The 21810-nt window shown below is 35.7% G+C and overlaps 1 protein-coding gene across 12 annotated transcripts in view; it reads left to right on the plus strand.

The window, feature by feature from the left end:
• The window catches only part of UTRN (utrophin), a 448326-nt gene that overhangs the window by 360029 nt on the left and 66487 nt on the right, over positions 1–21810 (plus strand). For all 12 annotated transcript variants that reach the window (XM_072965969.1, XM_072965972.1, XM_072965970.1 and 9 more), the window contains 4 exons: positions 2436–2582; positions 4954–5032; positions 8120–8180; positions 21212–21273. In XM_072965969.1, coding sequence (XP_072822070.1) covers positions 2436–2582; positions 4954–5032; positions 8120–8180; positions 21212–21273 — 349 coding nt within the window. The remainder of the gene's footprint in view (positions 1–2435; positions 2583–4953; positions 5033–8119; positions 8181–21211; positions 21274–21810) is intronic.

Consider the following 21810-nt stretch of genomic DNA (forward strand, 5'->3'; position numbering starts at 1 on the left):
GCTGATCATTAGTATATAATGTAAAAATCACAACTGAAGAAACCTTGAAGGATTTGAGTGCTAAAATTATTTTTAAACTGAATCTGAGGGAACCCAAGTCTTTTCAATGTCTAGACTGAAAAAATCTCTTTTCCCACTAGTCTCTCAGTCTCATGCTTCTGTATTAACTATTAATTCTTTAGACCTATCATGTCTTTATTATCACATCTCTGCTTCTCTCACTGAACTGTATTTGTGAGTCAGTTTTTTGTACACATTCTGTCATCCTTGAAAGACAAACATCTACAGTCATGGAGAAAAACTGTCACAACTCTGAATTCCTTCCATTTTGTGTCAATTTTCACATGTTCATGGGCTTCCCTTCCTCTATTTGATTTTGAATTTTTTTCTTTATGCTTTATTACAGAATAATTTATCTAACCCCACAACCTCAGTCATCACTCATTTAGCTGAATCCCAAATGCCTGTCTCCAGGCCTGACTTTGAAATGCTGGCGTCTTCATGGTTTTGGTGATATTTCTTACTTTCTGCACATTGACTTCCCTGCTCACTGCTCAGATGTCATTTATATGGTTTCCTCCAAAGTCTGTACCTTCCCTTCTGTCTCTGTTCCTCTGAGCTGCTTCATGTGGCTTTTGGGCATGTTCAAAAATTTTGAAATGCTAAAGTATATTTTCTGATTTACCTAAAAATTAATTTTCTTTTTAAAAGATATGTTATATTCTTAACATTATTTTGATGTTTGCCAACAATAATGTTTATTTTTATACTTTACATGTAATAAAAGGGGATGTTAGGAAGTGGTTAAAGAGGCTTTCTCTTTATAGGTATAAGGAGGAAGCCAAATTAATATTGTAATGTTTTAATAAAACTTCATAGCCACTTTGAGCTATAGTATTCATTAACTAAATTTGGAGCGATGAAAGAGGAGAAGAAAGGAGGCTCATAGACATATGCCTAGTCTCTTAAGGGGTGGAGATTATAGAAATGATGAAACTTGAGGGCAAATGCTAATGGTATGTATACAACACCTCATACCTGTAAGTTTGGTGTGTGATTAACTCTAATTTTGACATACCAAAGAGTTAAAAATATTCTGTTCTCTTTTAGTATCCCAGTTCTGTTCCCAGTTCTATATTGGCTTAATCTTACCTCAGATACCAATTTTTTGAGCCTCCATCATTAGAAGTGAACTCTGCGCCTCTTGTATGGCAAACTTTGTGCTGAATACTGGAGAGTGTCTGTTCTCAAGAAGCTTCCATTTTTTCCTTGGAGGTGGGTGGTGAGGGGACATTAAAATATGAATGCTTCCAATGCCAAGAACTAGGACCTCTGATAAGGAATGATGTTTAAAATCTATAACAAGTGGCTTACATGGCACCAAGCAATCAAGAATGTCCCCCACCATAGAGCCTGATTTGTGTGTCCAGAGATGTACAGGCTGAAAATCCTGTCTGGGTTGGAGCTGGCAGGTAGGATGCTGAGGAGCACATGATGGGGCCTCCAGCCAGGACAGGGGAAGGAAGGCCTCTGGGAAATCTTCCCAATGGGTGGGACACTCCAACTGAGTCTTTTGAAGGATGAGTAGGGTCTGGCAAAGACTTTGTTGGGAAAAGGATACATGAACATACAGGGGGTTGGAATTATGTGGAGAAAAGAGAGAACTTAAGTGTTTGCATTAGTCTGTTGTTTGTTCTCACAGGACATACCTCTGTCATTGACCCAAAATATTTTTTTCCCTTCTAATGCACCCCCCTACTTCCATGTCCCTATGCCAGCTTTCTGTACTGTGCCCAGAGGGGCATTTGTCACTTCCAAGCTTCACTTACTAATTTTCCGATAGACCTTGTTCTTCCTGCCCCACCTTTAACCACAGAGAATGGTCAGAAGTGATTTTGAAAGAGATAAACCTTACCTTGCCAGTATATAATAGGCATAGATTTTGTGGTTAGGAAAGCTGGTTTTACTGGCCACTCTCTAACTTCATTTTAAATGGAAACAGTTCAAATCAAGTTGTTGCATCACATGAAAAAAAAATTAAGTTATCCATATTAAAAGAGGAAAATAGGACAAAAAATTAAGATAAAAACCAAGGCTAGAAATTAGTAAAATGTATAATAATGGCAAAAATTTTCCAGACTAAATTGCATATAATAAAAAATTTGAAGGAAATATATAATCACTGAAATGAGTTTGTATTATAATTTTCCTTTTTACACACCTGCGTAGATTCTCTGGCTTATTAGGGTGACTCTGTCTGGTGGTCTTGGTTGCTAAAAACCTGAATTTAGTTGGCTGTTGTTGAGTGAGCAACTTAGGTTGTTGGCCTCTCAGCTGACCTTGGCTGTCTTTTTTTTTTTTTTTGTAGGAAATGTGGAATCCTAGCTTTCATTATATTCTTTTCTGATGACATTTTTCTTGTCTTTTTCTTTCAGGCATTCAGAGAAGAAATTGCACCAATCAACCTAAAAGTTAAAACAGTGAATGATTTATCCAGTCAGCTGTCTCCACTTGACCTGCACCCATCTCTAAAGATGTCTCGCCAGCTAGATGACCTTAATATGCGATGGAAACTTTTGCAGGTGTCTGTTTATTCCTCTTCGTAATGCAGGCTTACACTTGGTCTTTAAGCCCTACCTCACTGTTCTACCACCTGCCATCATTTTTCCTTCTTCATTGGTTGTATTTGGTAATGGATTTCTAGCCTGTGACGACATAAGTTATTTATCTTTCCTTATCTTGAACCCAAAGACTTCATTTATTTATGAATATAGATTTTAATTTAATTTTATGATGCACTCTTCATACGATATTTCTAGAAAATTGCAAAAGGTCAAATAAATCACAGTAATTGAAACCTATGGTAGGGAGTCAGCTTTCTTTAATTATGCATTTTTTTTCTTTTGAAAAGTTAGGAAAGTCCCTGTCTTTCTTCTTCCACTACTTGCTATTTAGATATCTTGCTCATTTTTTTCCAACTAGTACCCTGGTGGTGTTTACCTTTGACTTTTATGTCCTAGCTGCTCTAATGCAGTTGTTTTAGTGACTAGATCTAACTTACTCATCCCAAAGCCAAACCAAGAAGAATCCTCTTGAGTATTACTAAGTATCAGCATTTGCAAGTCACCATATGTTCCAGTCAGTAGTTTTTGGCTCAGTCTTTGTGGAACTTTGTCACATTCAGTGGCCAGTTTCTGGGAGTCATAATAATCATTTTTCTCCCTGAAAACCAGCGGGCTAATTTAAGTGGAAGTTGAAAAAATAACTCTTTCTGATCTTTCTCTATATTTTGTACCTAAAATGATGTGATATTTAATAAGATAAATATGCAATTTCAAGGTAGCACATAAAAGCATTTATTTTAATGGTATAATATTTATAAAATATTATAGTGTTAATAGGTCTCTTGAATTAATTCAGATGTTGGAACACCCAATGATTTACATTTTCCTCATGGAATTGAAACGATCATAAATGATTATGTAGTATTAGTCTTTTCTGCCTTTGAAGAGAATATTAATAATATGGGATTCATAAAGCAGGATCTGTTAGACTCACTTTTTGAGTGAGTAGAACACAGAAGCATTTGACTTTTGCTCTCTATTTTTTCTACTCTGTTTTACTAACTCATTATCTTCATATAGGTATTCCTCTGGTCCCTCTTGATTTCCTTCCTACTCCGCTTCGTCTACAAAGATGAGAAGTCAGGGAGTACGTTATGCATGAAAGAGGATGTGTATCCTGTCATGCTGATCTCTGAGCCCGGGAACCACTAGAGCTCAGATGTTAGTTGCTGGTTGAATAAGAGGAGCACAATTTATGCTGGCAGACAGCACTGTTAAATTTCAGGAGTAGCATCTTCTTTTCTCCTCCTGAATGTGAAAGTGTGGCATTTGAATGCTTTTTGACCTAAATGAACAAAGTACCTGCTAATGCAATTTAAATAGCTACCCAGGAGAAACTGAAGCTGCCCAGTGAGCCAGAGACACATGCTCCATTTAAAAGCAGTTGAAAATAAGATCGGCAATCTAAGCAGAACGCCTGAGCAGTGCTACCAGACGGAGACCAGGAAAAGGAATTGAAAATGTCAGTGAGCTCTGTGCTGTTGTCACTGATTTGCAATTAGTTTCTCAGGGCACCAACTTTTTAAATTTTCAAAGGGTAGAGAGCTACGACTGTGTGTAAACAAATATATAGATTATATTTTTCAGTTGGTATCTACTTTAATACTCCCAAGTCAAGGTGATGGACACAAACTTGGAGGAAGATAAGACATTCCATAGTCATGTTTCTTTTCACCTTCCATCCATATCTATCTATCCAATACTATCTGTCATCTGTTTCTTTGTATCTATCTATCTATCTATCATCATCATCATCATCTATCTACTTATCTGTTTTTTTCCCCTTGAAATGTATTAGAGTTCTTTTTCAATTGTTACCTGTAGCACTTTTTACAACCTTCCCTACAAAAGAGAGATGAGTAGGCACTGAACTCATGGGCACATCTTGACTTTAGATGCTTTAGAGTGTTACTGCTTTTGAGTAAAGTGCAGAGTAACAGTCAAGGCATATATTCTGGCATCAGACAGGCTGGGCATGAATACTAGCGCTACACATACTAATTTTATGTCCTTAGGCACCCCTTTGTGTCTTAATATTTTCATCTGTAATACAATGATAATAGTAAGGAATATGTACCCAATGCAGTTATTGTGAGGGCTGAAAGAGTTAATTCATATAAATTGCTTAGAAGAGTACCTGGTACCATTTACTATTACTGGATACCGGGAGTCTATTTTCATACCGACACTTTATTTCCAGATACAGAAAAGGAGTCTGTACCAGCAATCATACCTGGGCAGTAGCATCATTTATTGTAATACTTAAATCAAGGATATTATTAAGGTTATTGTTTTGAAATCAAATGATTTCTTGTGTGTGTATGTGCAGGTTTCTGTGGACGATCGCCTTAAACAGCTTCAGGAAGCCCATAGAGATTTTGGACCATCCTCTCAGCATTTTCTCTCCAGTAAGTACTGACAAACTTGACTGATCTCATTAATTGAATGAATCAGCATATTTCTTCACTCTCACTCAAGAAACTATATTTTTTGCTAAAAATGTATTTACTTTTTTAGATAAATATTATAAAAGATGATATTAATATTAATGACAATATTGTTGGTTATTATTTCTAATAATCCATTTAATAACCTAATAATATTGTTTCTAATAATGAAAAAAGTCTTTAAAGTGAAGCAAAAATGAAATCATCTTTAGCTATGTTTTTTCACTGGACCATATGTTATAGTAACTAATATAGTAACATCATTGCTATGCCATATGCAGAGATTATGAAGTTTTTCACAATAAAGAAATCATTTTTATATTTTAAGATTTTTAAATTAATTTTTCTTCTTAAAAAGTATATATTAGTTTAAAATGCATCTGGAGTCTTAAAAGTAAAAAAAAAAAATCACTTCACACATCTTTGAGAAGATTTTGGTTTATTAGGCTCTCTGCAATCATACTGAGATTTTCTTCTGGTTAAACACTGCACATTCAGCCAAACCACATATGCAGATTTTTATGTAATGGTCTCCAACTGAAATTTTTCATTTTATGGACTGTTCATGAGATCTTAAGTAAATTGAGCTCCTACTTTATTATTCACTGCTAAGGAAACTAAATAATGTAGGATTCAGAGTCACCCAGATTGAGATTAAAATATTAATTTTACCTTTTACCAGGCCTGTGAATCCTTGAAAGTTAATTTTTTATTTTAAAATTACTAGAAGAATACTTTTTTCCTCTGATTGCCTTGAGATTTAAATAAGAAAACGTATCAAGTTACACAAAGCGTGTAGCACAGTTCTTGGCACAAGTGCTTTCACTAAATGTTAATTCCTTTCCTTTTCTCTGGCACACAAATGTAAGCAAGCACTTTGTGTAATTTAATTCAATTTAAATGAAGTTTAAAATGTAATGCAAAGCTTATTTTCCCAATTATGGTACCTTCTTTGCATCTGTAGCCATAGAGAAAACTGAAGTAATCATATTGTGTCTTCTAGCCAAATTGATTACATTTATATTTTCTCTTGATCTTTGTCATGATTGATAATCTGCTTTACCTTAATTCACAATTTTGAGAATCCTAATCAATCATTTCCTGACCTTCCAGTCCTACACCTGTAGTGTTCAAGCTCTCTCTAGTGCTCTCTCTCTCTCTCTCACTTTCTCTTTCTCTCTCTTTCTCTCTCTCTCTCTCCTCTCCAGCCTCCCCACCACCTCCCACCACACCTGTTTCACACACCTGAGCTCTTAGGTAGCCTATCTTTGACTGATGTGTAGTCCTTCCTGGATATACTGTCTACCTGGGTCCCAGAATGCGTTGCTTAAGTCTGGATACCATCAATGTTGATAAAGTAAATAGGTTTGCAGTAGACTCATTAGGTATAAATTACTCCAGATTGCTTACATTTTTTAATTATATTAATGTTAGGATCTAATTAAAGAGGAATTTAACAAATAATTGAGCTTCTATTTATAATTCTAGGAATTATTTATCTGTTAGTATTGATGAAACCAAACACTTTCACGTAGCAGCCATCCTTTCATAATAAAAACCAAACTCTGGCTCTTTAGGAAATGAAACATAAAAACTGTGAAGCTCAAACACATTGCCTTTCATGGTCTAGCACTGACAGTCCAAGGTCAAAGTTATTCAAATCAAAACAATTATTACAATGAATGGCAAAGTGTAAACAAAATCCTAATTAATAAATTTAGTAATTGTTATCCATTGCTGCTTGGAATCTTTGGCTTTATTATATTTCTTGGACTTTAGCCATGGTTATAAAAGGAGCCTGTTCAATTAGGCGCAAAGTAAAAACTGACCTCTTAGCCTGGTGCCAACATTGCAATGAGGTTGGCTCTAATGAGAAATTTAATATATGTAGCTCCGCATTTTCATCCCTTTGTTGATACTTTCATGCACATGTTTGGAAAAGGGAGTGCTCACACTTTGTAGAGAGAGGAAGAATTGTTGAATAGAAACATTGCTGAGCTAGTGGTCAGAAATCCTGAAATCACTTCTGGGCTCAGCCATTTCCTGCGCAAGTTATTTCACCTCTGGATATTTAGTCCCTCGTTGTTGGCTTCCTTATCAATACATATATTTGAAAATGATTTGCAAAGTTTGGAATGCTAACTAACAATAAGGTAGTATGACATCATATTCAGGAATAAAACATTAGTGACAACTGGTTATATGAGACTCTGGTGATACTTGCAAAGTTTTATTTAAATTTGCTTGTTTTTTAGTTCACTTAGCAAAATTGTTTAATAGTTCTAGTTGCACGTGTGCACTCTTCTTAAATAAGTCTTGAAATAATTGGTTTAAGATAGGGAGATATATTTTTATAAATAAGGAGTAAATTGAATTGTAAAAATTAAGTACTTCAGTAAAACAAAACATAAAATCTCTATCCTACCGATGTCTAGTGTAAAAATAGGGATTTTTTTTTCCTGTGTATTTCAGATGAAAATAAGTATTTGAAATTCTTCTGTCTAGATAATTGCCTTGGTTCTTTACAACCCTTTGTATGTTTATTTTAATTTTCCTTTTTTAAAATTCATATAATTGAGTTTGTTTAAATGCTGTCCGTCCTAAATAGTTATTCTTGTGTGTATGATCCTAAATAAGAACTGTTATTAGTGGTCTGGAAAATTCGTTGTTGAGAAATCTAGTTTACAGTCTGGATATACCAGGTAAAATTAATTTTGCCTTTAGCTGAATCAAAAAATATATACAGAGTATAATTTCCTGGTAATAAGTTTTAAACTGTGCTTGTTATAAATAATCAAACTTGATTTTTTTAAATATTTGTATCAACAGATTCAACTAGTTAGAGTCCGTATTAGAAAGTGAGACTGCAGTGTTTCTCTTCTCACTTCAAATGCATCTTTAAAGCCACTCTTTGGCCTAACAGATTTCATGATTCTAGGAACTCAGCAGTTCTCACTGAATTTGCGATAAAGTGTGTTCAGTTGTTTTGCATTAAGGTATAAGGCTTTTGGGTTAGCAGTGTTTCCAATAACCTCCCTGTTTCCTCAGCTTCAGTCCAGCTGCCGTGGCAAAGATCCATTTCACATAATAAAGTGCCCTATTACATCAAGTAAGTTGATTTTAATTCTCTTTTATGATACCAAGAAAATAAAATTATGTTGATAACTTAAGAGGCTTTTCCCATGTAACTAAAATATGGATTTCAGTTCTGTTATATGAAGGAAATTATATGTCTATAAATTTATGTAGCTATAAAATATATATTTAATATTTGAAAGAAATTAGTTTAAAAATCAGAATGATATTTATAATTTGTTACATTAGGCTATACATCTATTTGGCTAGTTTTTTAAAGCAGACATTAAAATATTGGAGGAAAAGGACATTTCCAAATATTCTTGACATAATGGTGTATCTCAAACTGTACTGATTCTAAAACATTTTTATAGCTTCCAGAAACTCCATTTTTTAAATGCTTACACTCTTCTCATTTTAATCCACCAAAAAGAAATAGTATTTTGTCATTAACAATTTCAATATTTTCAAGTTTTTCTTTGACTTACAGAAATTATGTACAATATTAGTTTAGGCTTACCATCTTTCATTTTTGTTGTCAACTTGACAGCTTCTCCTTTTTTACACACTAAGTTTTCCTTATTATGTAATATTTTATAAATTTTGTCTGATTTACACAAGATCTGCCTAGGATTTGATCTTTGACTTAGTCTGTATGTTGTCACTGGACAGAATGATAAAATTCATCTTCTGGAATCCCTTGAGGTGTAAAATACTGATGTACAGTGTGATAAAGCGATAAAGAGTCGTAGTTGACACTGTTTGTAAGGTGAACGGTGTCCAAGTTGTGAGAAAAACGTTCGCTATTATCAGGAGTTAGCTCTGTCTCAGATTAGTCCTGTGACCTCAGGCAAGTCGGGGGGAGCTCTGGGCCACCTTCTCTTTATAGCCTTCCTAAAACAGCATGTGGTGTCTCCAAAATCCATGCCAACACTAAAACCTACTCTTCCAGTATCCCTCTTTCTGAAAATTTTGTGTGTGAAGTCAAAATGTTTATGAAATGGTATTTTCTCATGAAGGTTTTATTGTGGTCTGAGAGGTATACTCAGAGTAAAACAAAATACATAATTTTGTCATAAGGCATCATGAAGATAATGAGCAATATGTTACATTGTCTTAAGGGAATTTAACACTTTTGTCAGTGTATAATCTACCATGTATTAAGTTGTGATAAATTTCAGTATTAGGTAGTAAAGCAGTGGATTGGTGTCAAATTTGTGCAAGCGTGAATTAAAGAAGTCAGAGGCTCGGCTAATTGACTTGTCTTTATTGAGAGAAGGTGTGATCTTCTGATCCGAACTTAAAACACATAATAATTCCACATAATAATAATAATGTATAACCATTATTAGTTATAGTGTTAGAGAATTTTAATTTGCTGGGTGAATATTGACTTGAATTGAATATTCCAGGTTTAGGTATAAATCTGATGTACTACGGAATCATGGCCAAAGTTACACATCCTGACCCCTGGATGTGAATATGTTAGGTTATTTGAAGGTGGGGAAGGAGCATGAGCCAGGAAATGCAGGCAGCCTCTCAAAGCTGGAAAAGGCAAGGAAACAGGATTCGTTCTTAGAACCTCCAGAGAGGAGCACAGCCCTGCAAACCTTGACTTTAGCCCAGGGAGACATTTATTTTGTGGTAATTTGTTATAGCAGCAATAGGAAACTAATACGCATACTACACAAAATCTAGAAGTCCATGAAATTAATTGAAGTTAATTCATTTACTGAATTGACCTAGACTCCTGTATCATCTGACTTTTTATAAATGTAAATTGGATCTAGTAAGGCAGATTTTTGTTTTTTCTGAGATAAAGAAAATATTAAATCTGTTGCTTGATTTTGTGTATGCAATGGTTATCTATTTGATTTGGCACTTTAAAAATCCATCCTATTTTCAGCACTACTATTAAAAAGAACTTCTGTATTTTCAGGTAGGTTATATGTGACTGAGAATTATGTTACCTAAGTCAGAATATCACTAATTTAGTATTATTATAATTTTGGGAGGATTTAGCAAAATTGTGTACTTGCTGAGTCTGCAAGTTCTTATTGGGCAGACCAGGAGAGTAAAAACTAGTTTATCTGGCATCTTATTGACTAGAGTACTATAACCAACATTTCAAAATATATACAATACAGTGATGACCAGAATTTTTAATGTGACCCACAGGATTGTAGCATCCTAAAATATCTTCACCATTGTTAGTGAAAGACTGTATTTTCTTAAATGTGTATAATTTTAATGTTAAATGTCTTCAGATTTTCAATTTAGAAATCTGCTCTTGTATATAGAATGAATTCTCTTATTTTTAGAAAACTTGTTTAACCAGATTCTTTCATTACTTGCTCTGTTGTGTAACCTAACAATTTATTTCCTCATAAGTAAGGAACATCAATCACTAGAGATAGCATTATACAAGCCAATATTTCCAGATGAAAAATCATTATGAAAACAAAATGTAACTTCCAAATAAATTAATAAACAAGTAAATGATGAATTAAAAGGCTTTTAATATATACTTCCCTTTGCATGGCTGCACAAATAAGTAGAAGAAAAATGTTAGAAACAAAGTTAGCATGATTGTCATGTAACCAGAGTTTCCTGGAGCATATTAAGATGTATTAATTTGACCAACAAGAGAATAAAATTCAGGTAGAAATATCAGATATGTTCAGTATTTAAGTGTACAGTTTTATACATTCTAATGCCAGAATACAGCAAGAAGGTTGGGAGATAATGGGAAGAAAAAATTAATTTATTTCATATTCTAATTTTATAGATTAGTTAAAACATACTTTGATGGCTCCCCAATGCATTTATGTCTCTCTAGGTAATTTGTTATTAATATTTTGAAGTATACTGAAGTGGTTCCATGACTCATTTGCTTCGAGAAAATGAGAGAATAAAGATCTGAACCTTAAGAGTCTATGTAGTGTAAATCTTTCTACATTAATGTCTTCAGTTGAAACTCGTATCTTTAAATTATATTTGCTGCTTCTAAGGTAGACTTTCCAAAATTGATCTAATTATCTTTCTTTTCTGGTATAGTCCACTGACAACTTGTCCCATCAATTGAAGAAAAGTTGAAATGGCTCTTGTTGCCTTCACAATGTACAAAAATCTATCATAAAAGCAGGAACTGTTTCCCTGTGGATTTTTGGTCATGTGCTGTGCTTTGTACATGTTGTTCATTTTCTCAACTAAAAGTTAACATCCAGGGAGTTTCAGGTGCAAAGGGAATGATGACTAAAAAATTCGGGTTGAGTTTTCTTAATACATCACATTCATCATCTAAAACTCACTGCTTCTCTTTTTGATCCAGAAATAACAATCACAATAATAAATAGTCATAGTGGGTGATAATAATGATCATTGAAATAAGTTATATGTTTTGAATGTTTATTTGCCAGCCACTGTGCTAATCCCGTGCTTGGGTTCTCTCTTTTAATTCTCACAGTTGCCCATTTAAGTAAGGTACTGTCATTACCCCCTTTCTCAGGCAAAGCTTAAGTAATAAGTACACACATATCTTGCTTGGGTTCACACAGCCAGTAAGTGCAAGAGCTAGCATTCACATCCCCAGGCACAGACTCCAGCTCCTGGACACTTGATCACAATGCACTTACTGCCTCCTATTCTCTGTGCTAGTGGAAGTAGAGGACAGAAGACTTTAGTCACATGGCAAATTTAGGTAGGATGAAGGATTATATTTAGAACAGTGCTGTCAGGTAGAGAAAATATGAGTAAACATCCTTTCTTTTGAACTATAGATGAGTTACCATTGTATACCCACTAAGTGCCAACAGTTGAGTGCAAAGCTGTCAAGAGCAAGACCCAGCACCTTCCCCAGCACTCCACACTGCCTTTTCTGTAGGATTCTCTTTCAGCTAATTTCTGCAGGCTTAATATATGATTAAGGAAAGCTCACATTGTGGTCTGATAACGGACAAAGGTGCTTTTCTATGGATAGCAAATGTCATTCTCTGCTGTCCTGCCAGCAGCTCGTGGCAGGAGTTCTGAGGTGGGGGACAGCTGTCTGCCCCTCCACCACTTCTGCTCATCCACAGGGCTAGAAGCTTTCCATCTGTTGAGTAGCTTGGCCAACTAAGCTGGCTCATGTGTCCCCTGGGGCAAAATTAGCATAGGTGGTTCTCTACCTGTCCAGCCTATTGGTGAGCCATCCTGTTTCATAGGCTGTAGTAAGAGATAGTTAGGAAATACCGTTTTCCTTTCTCCCTCTGCAGTGTCTTCTCTAAACCCCAAGTCCGTGACTTTTCAATAAGCCTTAGTCTTGGTACAAATGATTATTCTGCTCTTGTGACAGCTTCACGTTCACGTCTCTACAGTTCTGTAGCTTTGTTTTCCCCACTGGAATCCAAAGGGCAAACCTTAATTCTTCAGTTCCATCACACACACCCAGCTTTAACATGAACATTCCAGTCATCTCTGATTATACAGATAATCCATATCACAGTCTCTCCAGCTGACACTCCTCAATACGACAGTGTATTAACCAGAATAAACTAATCTGCATCTCTAAATACCACTGCCATGCAGTCCCCGCCTTGTTCCAACTCCCCCTTATGAATAGGTCTAAATCAAAATTTTCCTCAATTTATTACTCTCTTTTATATTTTCCTTTTCTGTCCTTGTGTTCATTATGGATAATCCTGCAATACTGGTTTCGACCCCTTTCTCACCTCCCAAGGGCACCCTCTACTGCCCTAATCCATCAATTGCTAGAAAAAAAAAATTTGTCATTGTAAATGAAATCTCGGAGAGCAAATAGTTGTTCTTTATGGCAGTCATGCAATTTATTTGCATAAACTGTATCTACTTGTCTCATTATATATGTACAGTACTTATTTCTTTAGAGGAATTGCGAAGTCTGCTTAGATGATGTAGGTGAAATATTTCTTTCCTAAATAAGAGCAGAGAGGAGTGGCAGCAAAAGAAAATTCAAATATCCAGCCTCACTGGAAAATCAAAGCTAACAAAGGTATGGGTATAACACCACCAAAAAGGGAAATTAACATAAAGCATTTTAACTTTAAAGGTTACAGGAAACTCATCCCAAAACAAAATCAATCCATAACAAAGATATTTCTAACCATGAAAGATAAATATAGTTCTCTCTGAAAGGCTTCCTACAGCAGTCTTAATCTCTCTCCTCCTTCTTAATCATGATGGGAGAGGGCATTCTTTTGATTCCAGATTTTTAGGTGGAGACGTCTCGGGACACACTTCGAGTCTCTTTCCAGAACAGCATTTGTGTTTCTGGTTTTAATGATAAAGAAATAAATGGAATGGAAACTTTAGAGAATGGACTGGAGAGTCTATTTTTTCCGAGAAGTGATCTGTGACTTTATTTTTATTGAAAATAAATATTTAAAACTCACTGGGCCAACTCTGCTGAGGAAGAGGGAAGAATGGAATTGCTTTATGAAGGAATGTAGGCACCTTGGGATCCCTAAATCTCCCGGGCTCAGAGTCAGCTTCAGACAAATGAGCGTGCCCTGGCCAGCTAGAACACTGCGCAGCAGAACCACGGCCCTGCAGCAGCCCCCACTGGGCAAACCATAACTGGGTAACTTCTGGAGAATTTACCAGTGTCCTGGTTTGTTGAGATAATTAGAATTGTTTCAGGGCAGGTCATCTTCTTTTGAGGGGAGGGGACTGCAAGTGTCTTCTTATATAGATTCTCTCACTAGTTCTGATCAGGAAATTCCAGACTGATCGGTTTATTCCACCCCCGGGAGAGGCTGGAACTGCAGTTAGGTTAGGTTTGATGTCTCGGTGGGGTTTATTTAGCACAAGTGACTCCATTTTGGGCTGCTTGTTTCTTTTTAACAACATTTTATAATTGAATCCAACAGATTTGGAATCATCCGTTGTTTACAGTTTGGTCTTCCTGTCTTGTATCTTCATTATCATGACAATCGAATGGCATTTTTTTTTAAGGAAGACCCTATGCTTCTAGAATATCCATTGTCAAGTGGGATCATATATCTTATTTGGATTTTGAACAGAAAGGTGTTTTTTTTCTTGAAATGCAAACTTGAAGCTTTCCCTTAGAATTATCTTATTTTTCCAAAAGTATAACCTTGGATTTTCTGCCTTTAAAAGCCTAGACGATGGTAGAAAGTGTCTGTGAGGGTTCCGGAAGTTACACACATAACCTGAGGCACATGTGAACTTACCCGCACACAGCTTCCTCATCTGCTGCCCCCGTGCCCTCTCCAGAGTCCCCTCAACAGGTCACACACACCAGCACAAACGAACACACAAGCACACACGCACACCCAGGGTAAGAATCAACCTTCCTGATGGGGAGACTCTGTATTCTTCATGTGTTCTTTGTATATTCGTGCATGGTGATACCAAGATTGAGGAGATTATAAATTCCACCTCTTAGATCTATAAGAAGATATCACTCAGATAAATGACATCACAGTTTGCCAAAATGTTTTTCTGTCTTTATGCTGTAGTCACCTGAATGCAAATTTGATTACTTGGGAGCCCTGCTTGATCCCTGTGTATAACTTGTATAAGCACTTGAAAAGAAGGGGTTTTGCCTGTGTCGGCTTCGTTCTGGAGATTCTATTTTTCACATAGCACCTCTTAGCTTCTATGACACTACACAACTGATGTATGAAGTTTATTGTCTCTTCCCCATTTCTCCTCACTTCTGAGGAGAGGTCTAGTGAGCTGAAGACAGGAAAGCAGGCATTCCACTTGACAACATGGAGTTCATTGGTAATTTTGATAGGACCAGTTTGGGTGGAGGAGTAAAGTTAGCATCTCCAAATAGGAGTGGGTTGAGTCCTGAATGGGACATGAGGATGTGGACTATTCATTTGAGAATTTTGACTGTGAAGAAGAGGACAAGCGTGCTAGCTAGCAGGAAATGCAGATTCAAGATAGGGGTGAGAGAGTGTGTGTGTGTGTAATTAAGGATGACATTTACATTCTGAGAACAGTCTTACTGATACGGGTTAATAATCAGCACAAGAGTTGTTTAGAAATCTTTGGGAAGAATTGGCCTTTGATAGGAGAGGAGACCATCCCTCATTTTAAAAAGGAGAGAAGATAGTCTGGCAGATGGAGGGAAGTTTATCGATTTGGTGGTGGGAAGATGAAGGAATTCTAATCTGGTGGTTTGTAGTATTTTCAATGAAGTGTGAGATCAAGTTAAATGATACTAAGGCAGGAAGGAAACTTACTTAGGTTTGGAGAAAGAGTAGTAAACAGTGTCTTGGGCTCTGGGAAGCGAGTTTATTAGGGAATGTAATGCAGTTGCCAGCAGTTGGACATTGGAGTTTGAAGTCAAATATTTAAAGTAAAATCGGTCAGTCTGTTGAGTGATTTTCTCCAGCTGTATACATGCACAGCTGCTCTGGTCCAGAGAAGGCAAGTAATTGAGCTGATCCACGCTTAGGTCCTGCCAGGAGTGAGAGCAAAGCAAGGGAGATGAGGTTGTTTGTAATGATTATAATGATGGACCACGGACTCAAATTTAGACAGATTCATCAGAAATATTTTAAACCTCAATCATGCATGTATATTTCTGTATTAAAAACTCAGACCATCTTAAAATGAGACCATCTGGATTCAAATTCCATTTCTTCTATTTACTAACTGTGTGACCTTGAGCAAGTTATCTCAGAGTGTCCCAGTTTCCTTCATCTGTAAGATGGGGATAATATTGGCACTGAACTCATAGAATTATTTTTCAGATTCAGTTTACACATAGAAAGACTTTAGAAGAGTACTTGGTACAAACGGAGCACTCAGCTAATAGGCTGTTACTATTAATATTATACATCCTCAGCTAGCATGTTATCTTCCACTCTGCACAGCAAAGAAGAAATATTTCTCTTTCTGTGATTGTCTTATCCAGAGCATTATACCTCCTTTTTCCCACATTTGTATTTTTAATTAAGTCACTTGCCTTTAATTTTTTTTCTCTGATATGCTTTTGTAATTACAATTGGAATGGAATGATAGATGGCAAAACCCACAAAATTCAGTTTCAAACATAAAATTGGATGGATAGTAACAAGTAAGTGTGTTTGGCTAAGTGTCAGTTTTTGGATAACCAGGATGCCTTCGCATCATCTTTTAGTGGAAAAAATGAGACCACTCTAATGAGAACAAATGGGTTTAAAAAATTATCTTCCCCAGATCAATGCTGGCCCCGAAATCAGAATTTTATCAATCTGTCAGCATTACATGTAAATTGCTGCTGATTCATTGTTTCATATACTGGGCAGTATTGGGACACAACATTTTTTGCATTCTAGTCATTGGTGTACAGTCTTATTTTTGTTTAACTTTCTGTGACTTATGAAAATACACTATGTATAATCATAGTTAGAAGCATATACTACTTGTTAACTTTTTTGGTATAATATTTCATTGAAGTCCATAAAATAGAGGGACCATGTGTATCCCAACTGGGACACTTAAGAGTACAGGGGCACTTTAATAATTATATGGGACAGCAGGTATAAACCAGGACCGTCCCAAGTGTTGAAGGTTAATTTTAAACAGTAGGTAATGGAGAGCTAATGCACAACACAGTGATTTATAAACACCATTACCGTGTGATATACTTCAAAGTTGCTGAGAGATTAGACCTTAAATATTCTTACCACAAAAAATAAGTGATGATTATGTGACATGATAGAGGTGTTAGCTAATGCTACGGTGATAATCATATTGCAGTATACAAATACATCAAGCCAACATGTTGTACATCTTAAACTTACATAGCATGTCAATTGTATTTCAATTAAAAAATAAAAATTAAAAAAACAAAATACAATTAAATTTAAAAATAGGTAAAACCTTGACGCTTGTGCAAAAATAAACAGAGCATGGGTCAAAGATTTCATTCAACTTACTAATTAATAAGGGAATGGATAGGTTTTATAACAAGATTCAAGGAGAATACTAAGTACTACATCTTTACAGTCAACTAAAAGCTGCAAAAATGAGCTAGCGATGGATGCTAAGCTGACAAACTGGTCAATATCCACCAGGACAATAATCAGTTGCATTCGAGTGGACACAATTTGCATTTCTGTGGACAAAAAATCATTTGCATCACTATCAGTGTTCTCCAGTTTGCATAGTTTAAAATAGCCCAGAGATAATCTAAGCTTCACAGGTGTATCACTCACAGATTTGGGGCCCACGACAAAGGCCTTCACAGTTTTCCCGATGCAGGCAAAACTGGCCTGGCTGGGCGCCCTCGTTGTGTGTCACATATTCCCACTGTTGTTTGCCTCCTATGATTTTGGACTTAACTCTTAATTGCTGCTTTGTTAGATTTTTAGTTTTCATTTTATTCTTGGACAGATTCCTGTGTCTGTTCCCTCTTAAAAAGAGGATTTTTAGTAACACAATTACAATTCTATTTTATAGCTTATCAAGCTGTACAATCTTAGGCTCCACTTCTCTTTGGTATTTGAGATTGGCCAGAACCTAAACTGTTGTTATTTGTGGGGGGGGGGGGGAAATGCTACTTTTGTTCTGTTTTGGTTGCCTCCTCTGGGAGGACGGGAAGCATTTTGGCTGGATGAGCTGAGCAATCTGCAGCTGTTCAAATACTTTGAGCCTTTGGGTTGATGGTGTATTTTGCTTTAAAACCCTCCCCCCAACTTTAAAAAAAGAAAGAAAGAAAGACAGAAAATCCAACAGCCAATTGCATCTATGACTTTTTTTTTAACCGTTGTTTGGTGAGCGGCAGTTATACTTTTGTAACCAGAGGCTGTGTTTATTTTCAGCGTTGGCAGTTCTGCCTAATGAATCAACCGGTATTGAATTCACAAAGGGAGATGCCTTTCTCTCCCTCCATCTGTTTGCCAAATGTGTGTGTCCCGTCAGCTCCTGGTGGTGGTTTCACTAAAAAGAGCCATTAGCAAGTGGGTGTTCTCATTGAATTCTCAGTCCTCTGCCTGACGCTTGGTGGTTTTTTTCCCCTCGTAGTTCCATAGTGGTTGTTTGCCAAAGCACCACACTTGTGATTCTAGAGAAAGTGTACTTCTATTTCTTGTTTAAGTATAAAGTTTGGCTCTGCATTAACTCACAGTTTTTGTCTGGTTCTTGAGCCTTGGTTTGGTCCTTCACGATGAGGTGTCTGTCTCTGAACAGCAGTGTTGCCGTGGGGATTGAAATTACTCCAAAGAGGAGACAAGAAATCAAGGGAATGCTGGTAGGCGTTCTTAAGAAGAATTTCTTTGGATAGCACTGTGTTTTCAGCAAATTCTTCTTTAATTCTTATTGACAGTAGAAAAGAAGTTGTTTTATTAGCAAAATTTGGAGATGTCCTTTTTATTTATTTTTTTAACATTTTTTTTACTGAGTTCTAGTCAGTTTACAATGTTGTGTCAAATTCCAGTGTAGAGCACAATTTTTCCATTATACATGAACATGCCTATATTCATTGTCACATTTTCTTTTTGCTGTGAGCTACCACAAGATCTTGTATATATTTCCCTGTCCTTTTTATTTTTATCTTTTTTACTTTCATTCACATATTAGGTCAGTACTTCTCAAGTGCCCATGTGATTCACCTGAGATTTTGATAAGATGAAGATTCTGATTCACTGGTAGAAGTGAGGGTCTAAGATTCTACATTGCTGTCAAGCTCTGGGCCCTGCCATGAACAGTACAAATTTCAGGGCAAACAACTGTGATACTTTCACCGTGGTCCTTGGAGCAATTTAGATGTAGAAGTGTAGAATGATTTGGCTGGTGTTCAGTAGCAGACTATTTGGAAATATTTGCCTTTATGTTGATGTTAAGAACCACATAGAGGGGTTAGGCAACTTTCCAACTTTTCAAGAGACAGATCTTCACATTGAACATATGTTATTTTGTTTGAGATTTTAGAATTTCCAGGACATTTTACATACCCGATTTCAAGTCTAAACTAAATATTTTTCAAAGCAAATTATGAGTTATTTAAGTGTTTTCTTACCTGTGTACATATGACTTTGATTATATCATTTTCCCAGTGACGTGTCCCACTTCTTGATATATCACATAGGTTTTAAAAAAATAATTTCTCTGAAATTTGATTGTATGAATATTTTAGTATTACTGTCTTCTGTATACTGTGCGATTTCACTTACTTATTAAACAGTTTTATGAGAACTGAGTGTCATCCAAGAAGTCCTTTGAGTACTACTAAATGTTATTACTCTATTCTGACCTAGGTAATGGACAGTAAACTATTTTTAAATAAGGCCACTGACCCATTGCAGTTAGCTGGATCTATCAATCTTTTCTCTGTGGTTTCTAATTTTTGTATCATGTGGAAAACTTTCTTTTTTCAAGATTATGAAAAAAAAAACTCATTTTGCTTTTTTTAAAATCTTACTTTTATATTTAAATCTCAGATCCATTTCAGAGGATTTTGTTATGAATAGTAATGATGATCTAGGTTAGTCAATTCTTAATGTTGTAAAATTAACATTTAGGAGGTTGAAATGCTTAAGTTACAGAATGCAATAAGTGTGGAAAGAATTGAGTGATATGAAGTCCTGTACAGATTATCTGTGTCATAAAACATTTAATAAAAGATTGAATTCTGTTGAAAAAAAGAAAAAACTGTTCACCACACACATGCACACACACAAACACAAACACACACACACACACACAAAGACGGAACCTGATTTAAGAAATACATGGATCTGTTTTACCGTCATCTTATTCTCCAAAACTTCTAATTGTATTAATTAGTTTTGGAATTTATAGAAAAAGAGAAAATACAAAGACTTGCTTTTAAAAATGAAGGATAAGAATCATGAGAAAAATTATCCAATATTTATTAAAAAATTACTGGATAACTGGGAGAGACCAAGAGCTGAGAGAGGAGTGTGAAGTTAAAGTGGCAAGAGAGACACATGTGTAAGGGGGATGGAGAATCCAGATACTCATGAAGAACATGTTAGGGAGGAAAAACAACTTTTTCTCCACACTCTTAGGTTCTCCTTCTGGGGGCCTGTGAATTAAACTGACAAAAGACTAATTAGCAGGAGGAAAGAGTTTATTTATGGATGCAATCTGCATACAGTGATGAGTAACTCAAAAACGTGGTTAGAATTTAAGGCTTACATACCCAACTTAGTAACAGAAGAGAATTCGGGAAAAAAGCCTCCTATGAGATAAACCAGTAGGTTTCTTTAGGAAAGATGCATATTTCTTTAGGAGAACAAACATGAGGTGAGAAAGTTTGTGATAATGTTTGTTTATGCAGTTGCGAGTAGTTTTTCTGTTTTCTTCATAGCTCTGAAACTCTCCTGGAGAAAGGGTTTATGGTAGCCTCATTTCCTAGAAGTTGCCACTTTTAGACAGATAAAGGAAACTCTGAAGAGGCTTATGTTTGCATTTGTTGAATTTCAGATGCCTTCAGCTTAAAATAATCTTTCTACCAACAATAGGGTTCTGAGTGAGTCCCCACAAGGAAAAGGGCATATTTACACTGAATAAGGAACGACTCATGGTTAAAGAGGAGGAAGACTCAGTAGATTGTGAGGTGGAGATGTTATTCACAGTTAGAAAGTTCTTCATTTGTCTGTTCTTTGAAAATGTGATTAGGACTTCTAAAGCTTAGCAACTCTTCAGAGCACTTCTGCTCTCAGAGCATTTATTCTGAGTGCGCCTCTACATCTGCCGAACACAAGTAAAATTATTCTAGAGGCTACACTGAGCTGGCTACATCAAGCCTGGGGCCCCAAGGTCCATGACGGTCACATTTTATATCCAGGTTTTAATCTTAGTTGTAATTCTTTTTGCAGTAAAGCAGATTTTTCATCTAAATATTTTAGATGAAATATTTTCATGGTATAATTGCTCAAAAATATCTATTGTTGTTTCAAATGAAGTAATAACTGGGCATCAGGTTTCTGAGAGATCCATCAGGGAGATAATTTTGTGTGTATTCTTAAAAATTTGAATAAAAATTCTATTTGCATATTTTCCGTGTGACACTTGTTATAAAAATGTTCTTTTATTTAAATATATTACTTTTTTTTTTCCCAGTCATCAAACGCAGACAACCTGTTGGGATCATCCTAAAATGACTGAACTCTTTCAATCCCTTGGTAAGTGCTATTTTCCTTAATAGTAATGAATTAGCCTAAACAATTGAGGATTGTATAGTCTTAAAAGGACACTAATCACCAGCTTTTCGTACATGACATGTTATGTTGAAAGGATCTTGTCATGGGCACAGAAAAGCAGTTGAATTTCTAAGGGCAATGCAGCAAATGGATTTTACCTTTCTTCTTAAGAGAATGCATGGCTTGAAACAGCATGAGCCTAAGAAGGTTGATTTTAAAAGGAGGAGTGTAATTGGTTTTACCTCCCTCGTACTGAGTCATCTAAAACTTCAGCTTTGTGTGAAAACAAAAACCAAAAACAGTTACAGTACAGCAGCCTCTGATTCCCTGCTTTAAATTTGCTTTTATCTCGCTTCTTATTTAGTAAATACTATTAAATTAGTTTGCCTACTTTCATTTTGTCTAAGTAGTTATTAAAAGTTAAATTTATTTCAAGATAAAAATGTAAGAAAGTACATGAGATGCGAATCCTGACCTTGTAGATTTCTAGTAGATTATGACTTTGAACTTGAGTATTTA

Source organism: Vicugna pacos, chromosome 8, assembly GCF_048564905.1.
Source record: "Vicugna pacos chromosome 8, VicPac4, whole genome shotgun sequence".
In the NCBI taxonomy this organism is placed as follows: Eukaryota; Metazoa; Chordata; class Mammalia; order Artiodactyla; family Camelidae; genus Vicugna; species Vicugna pacos.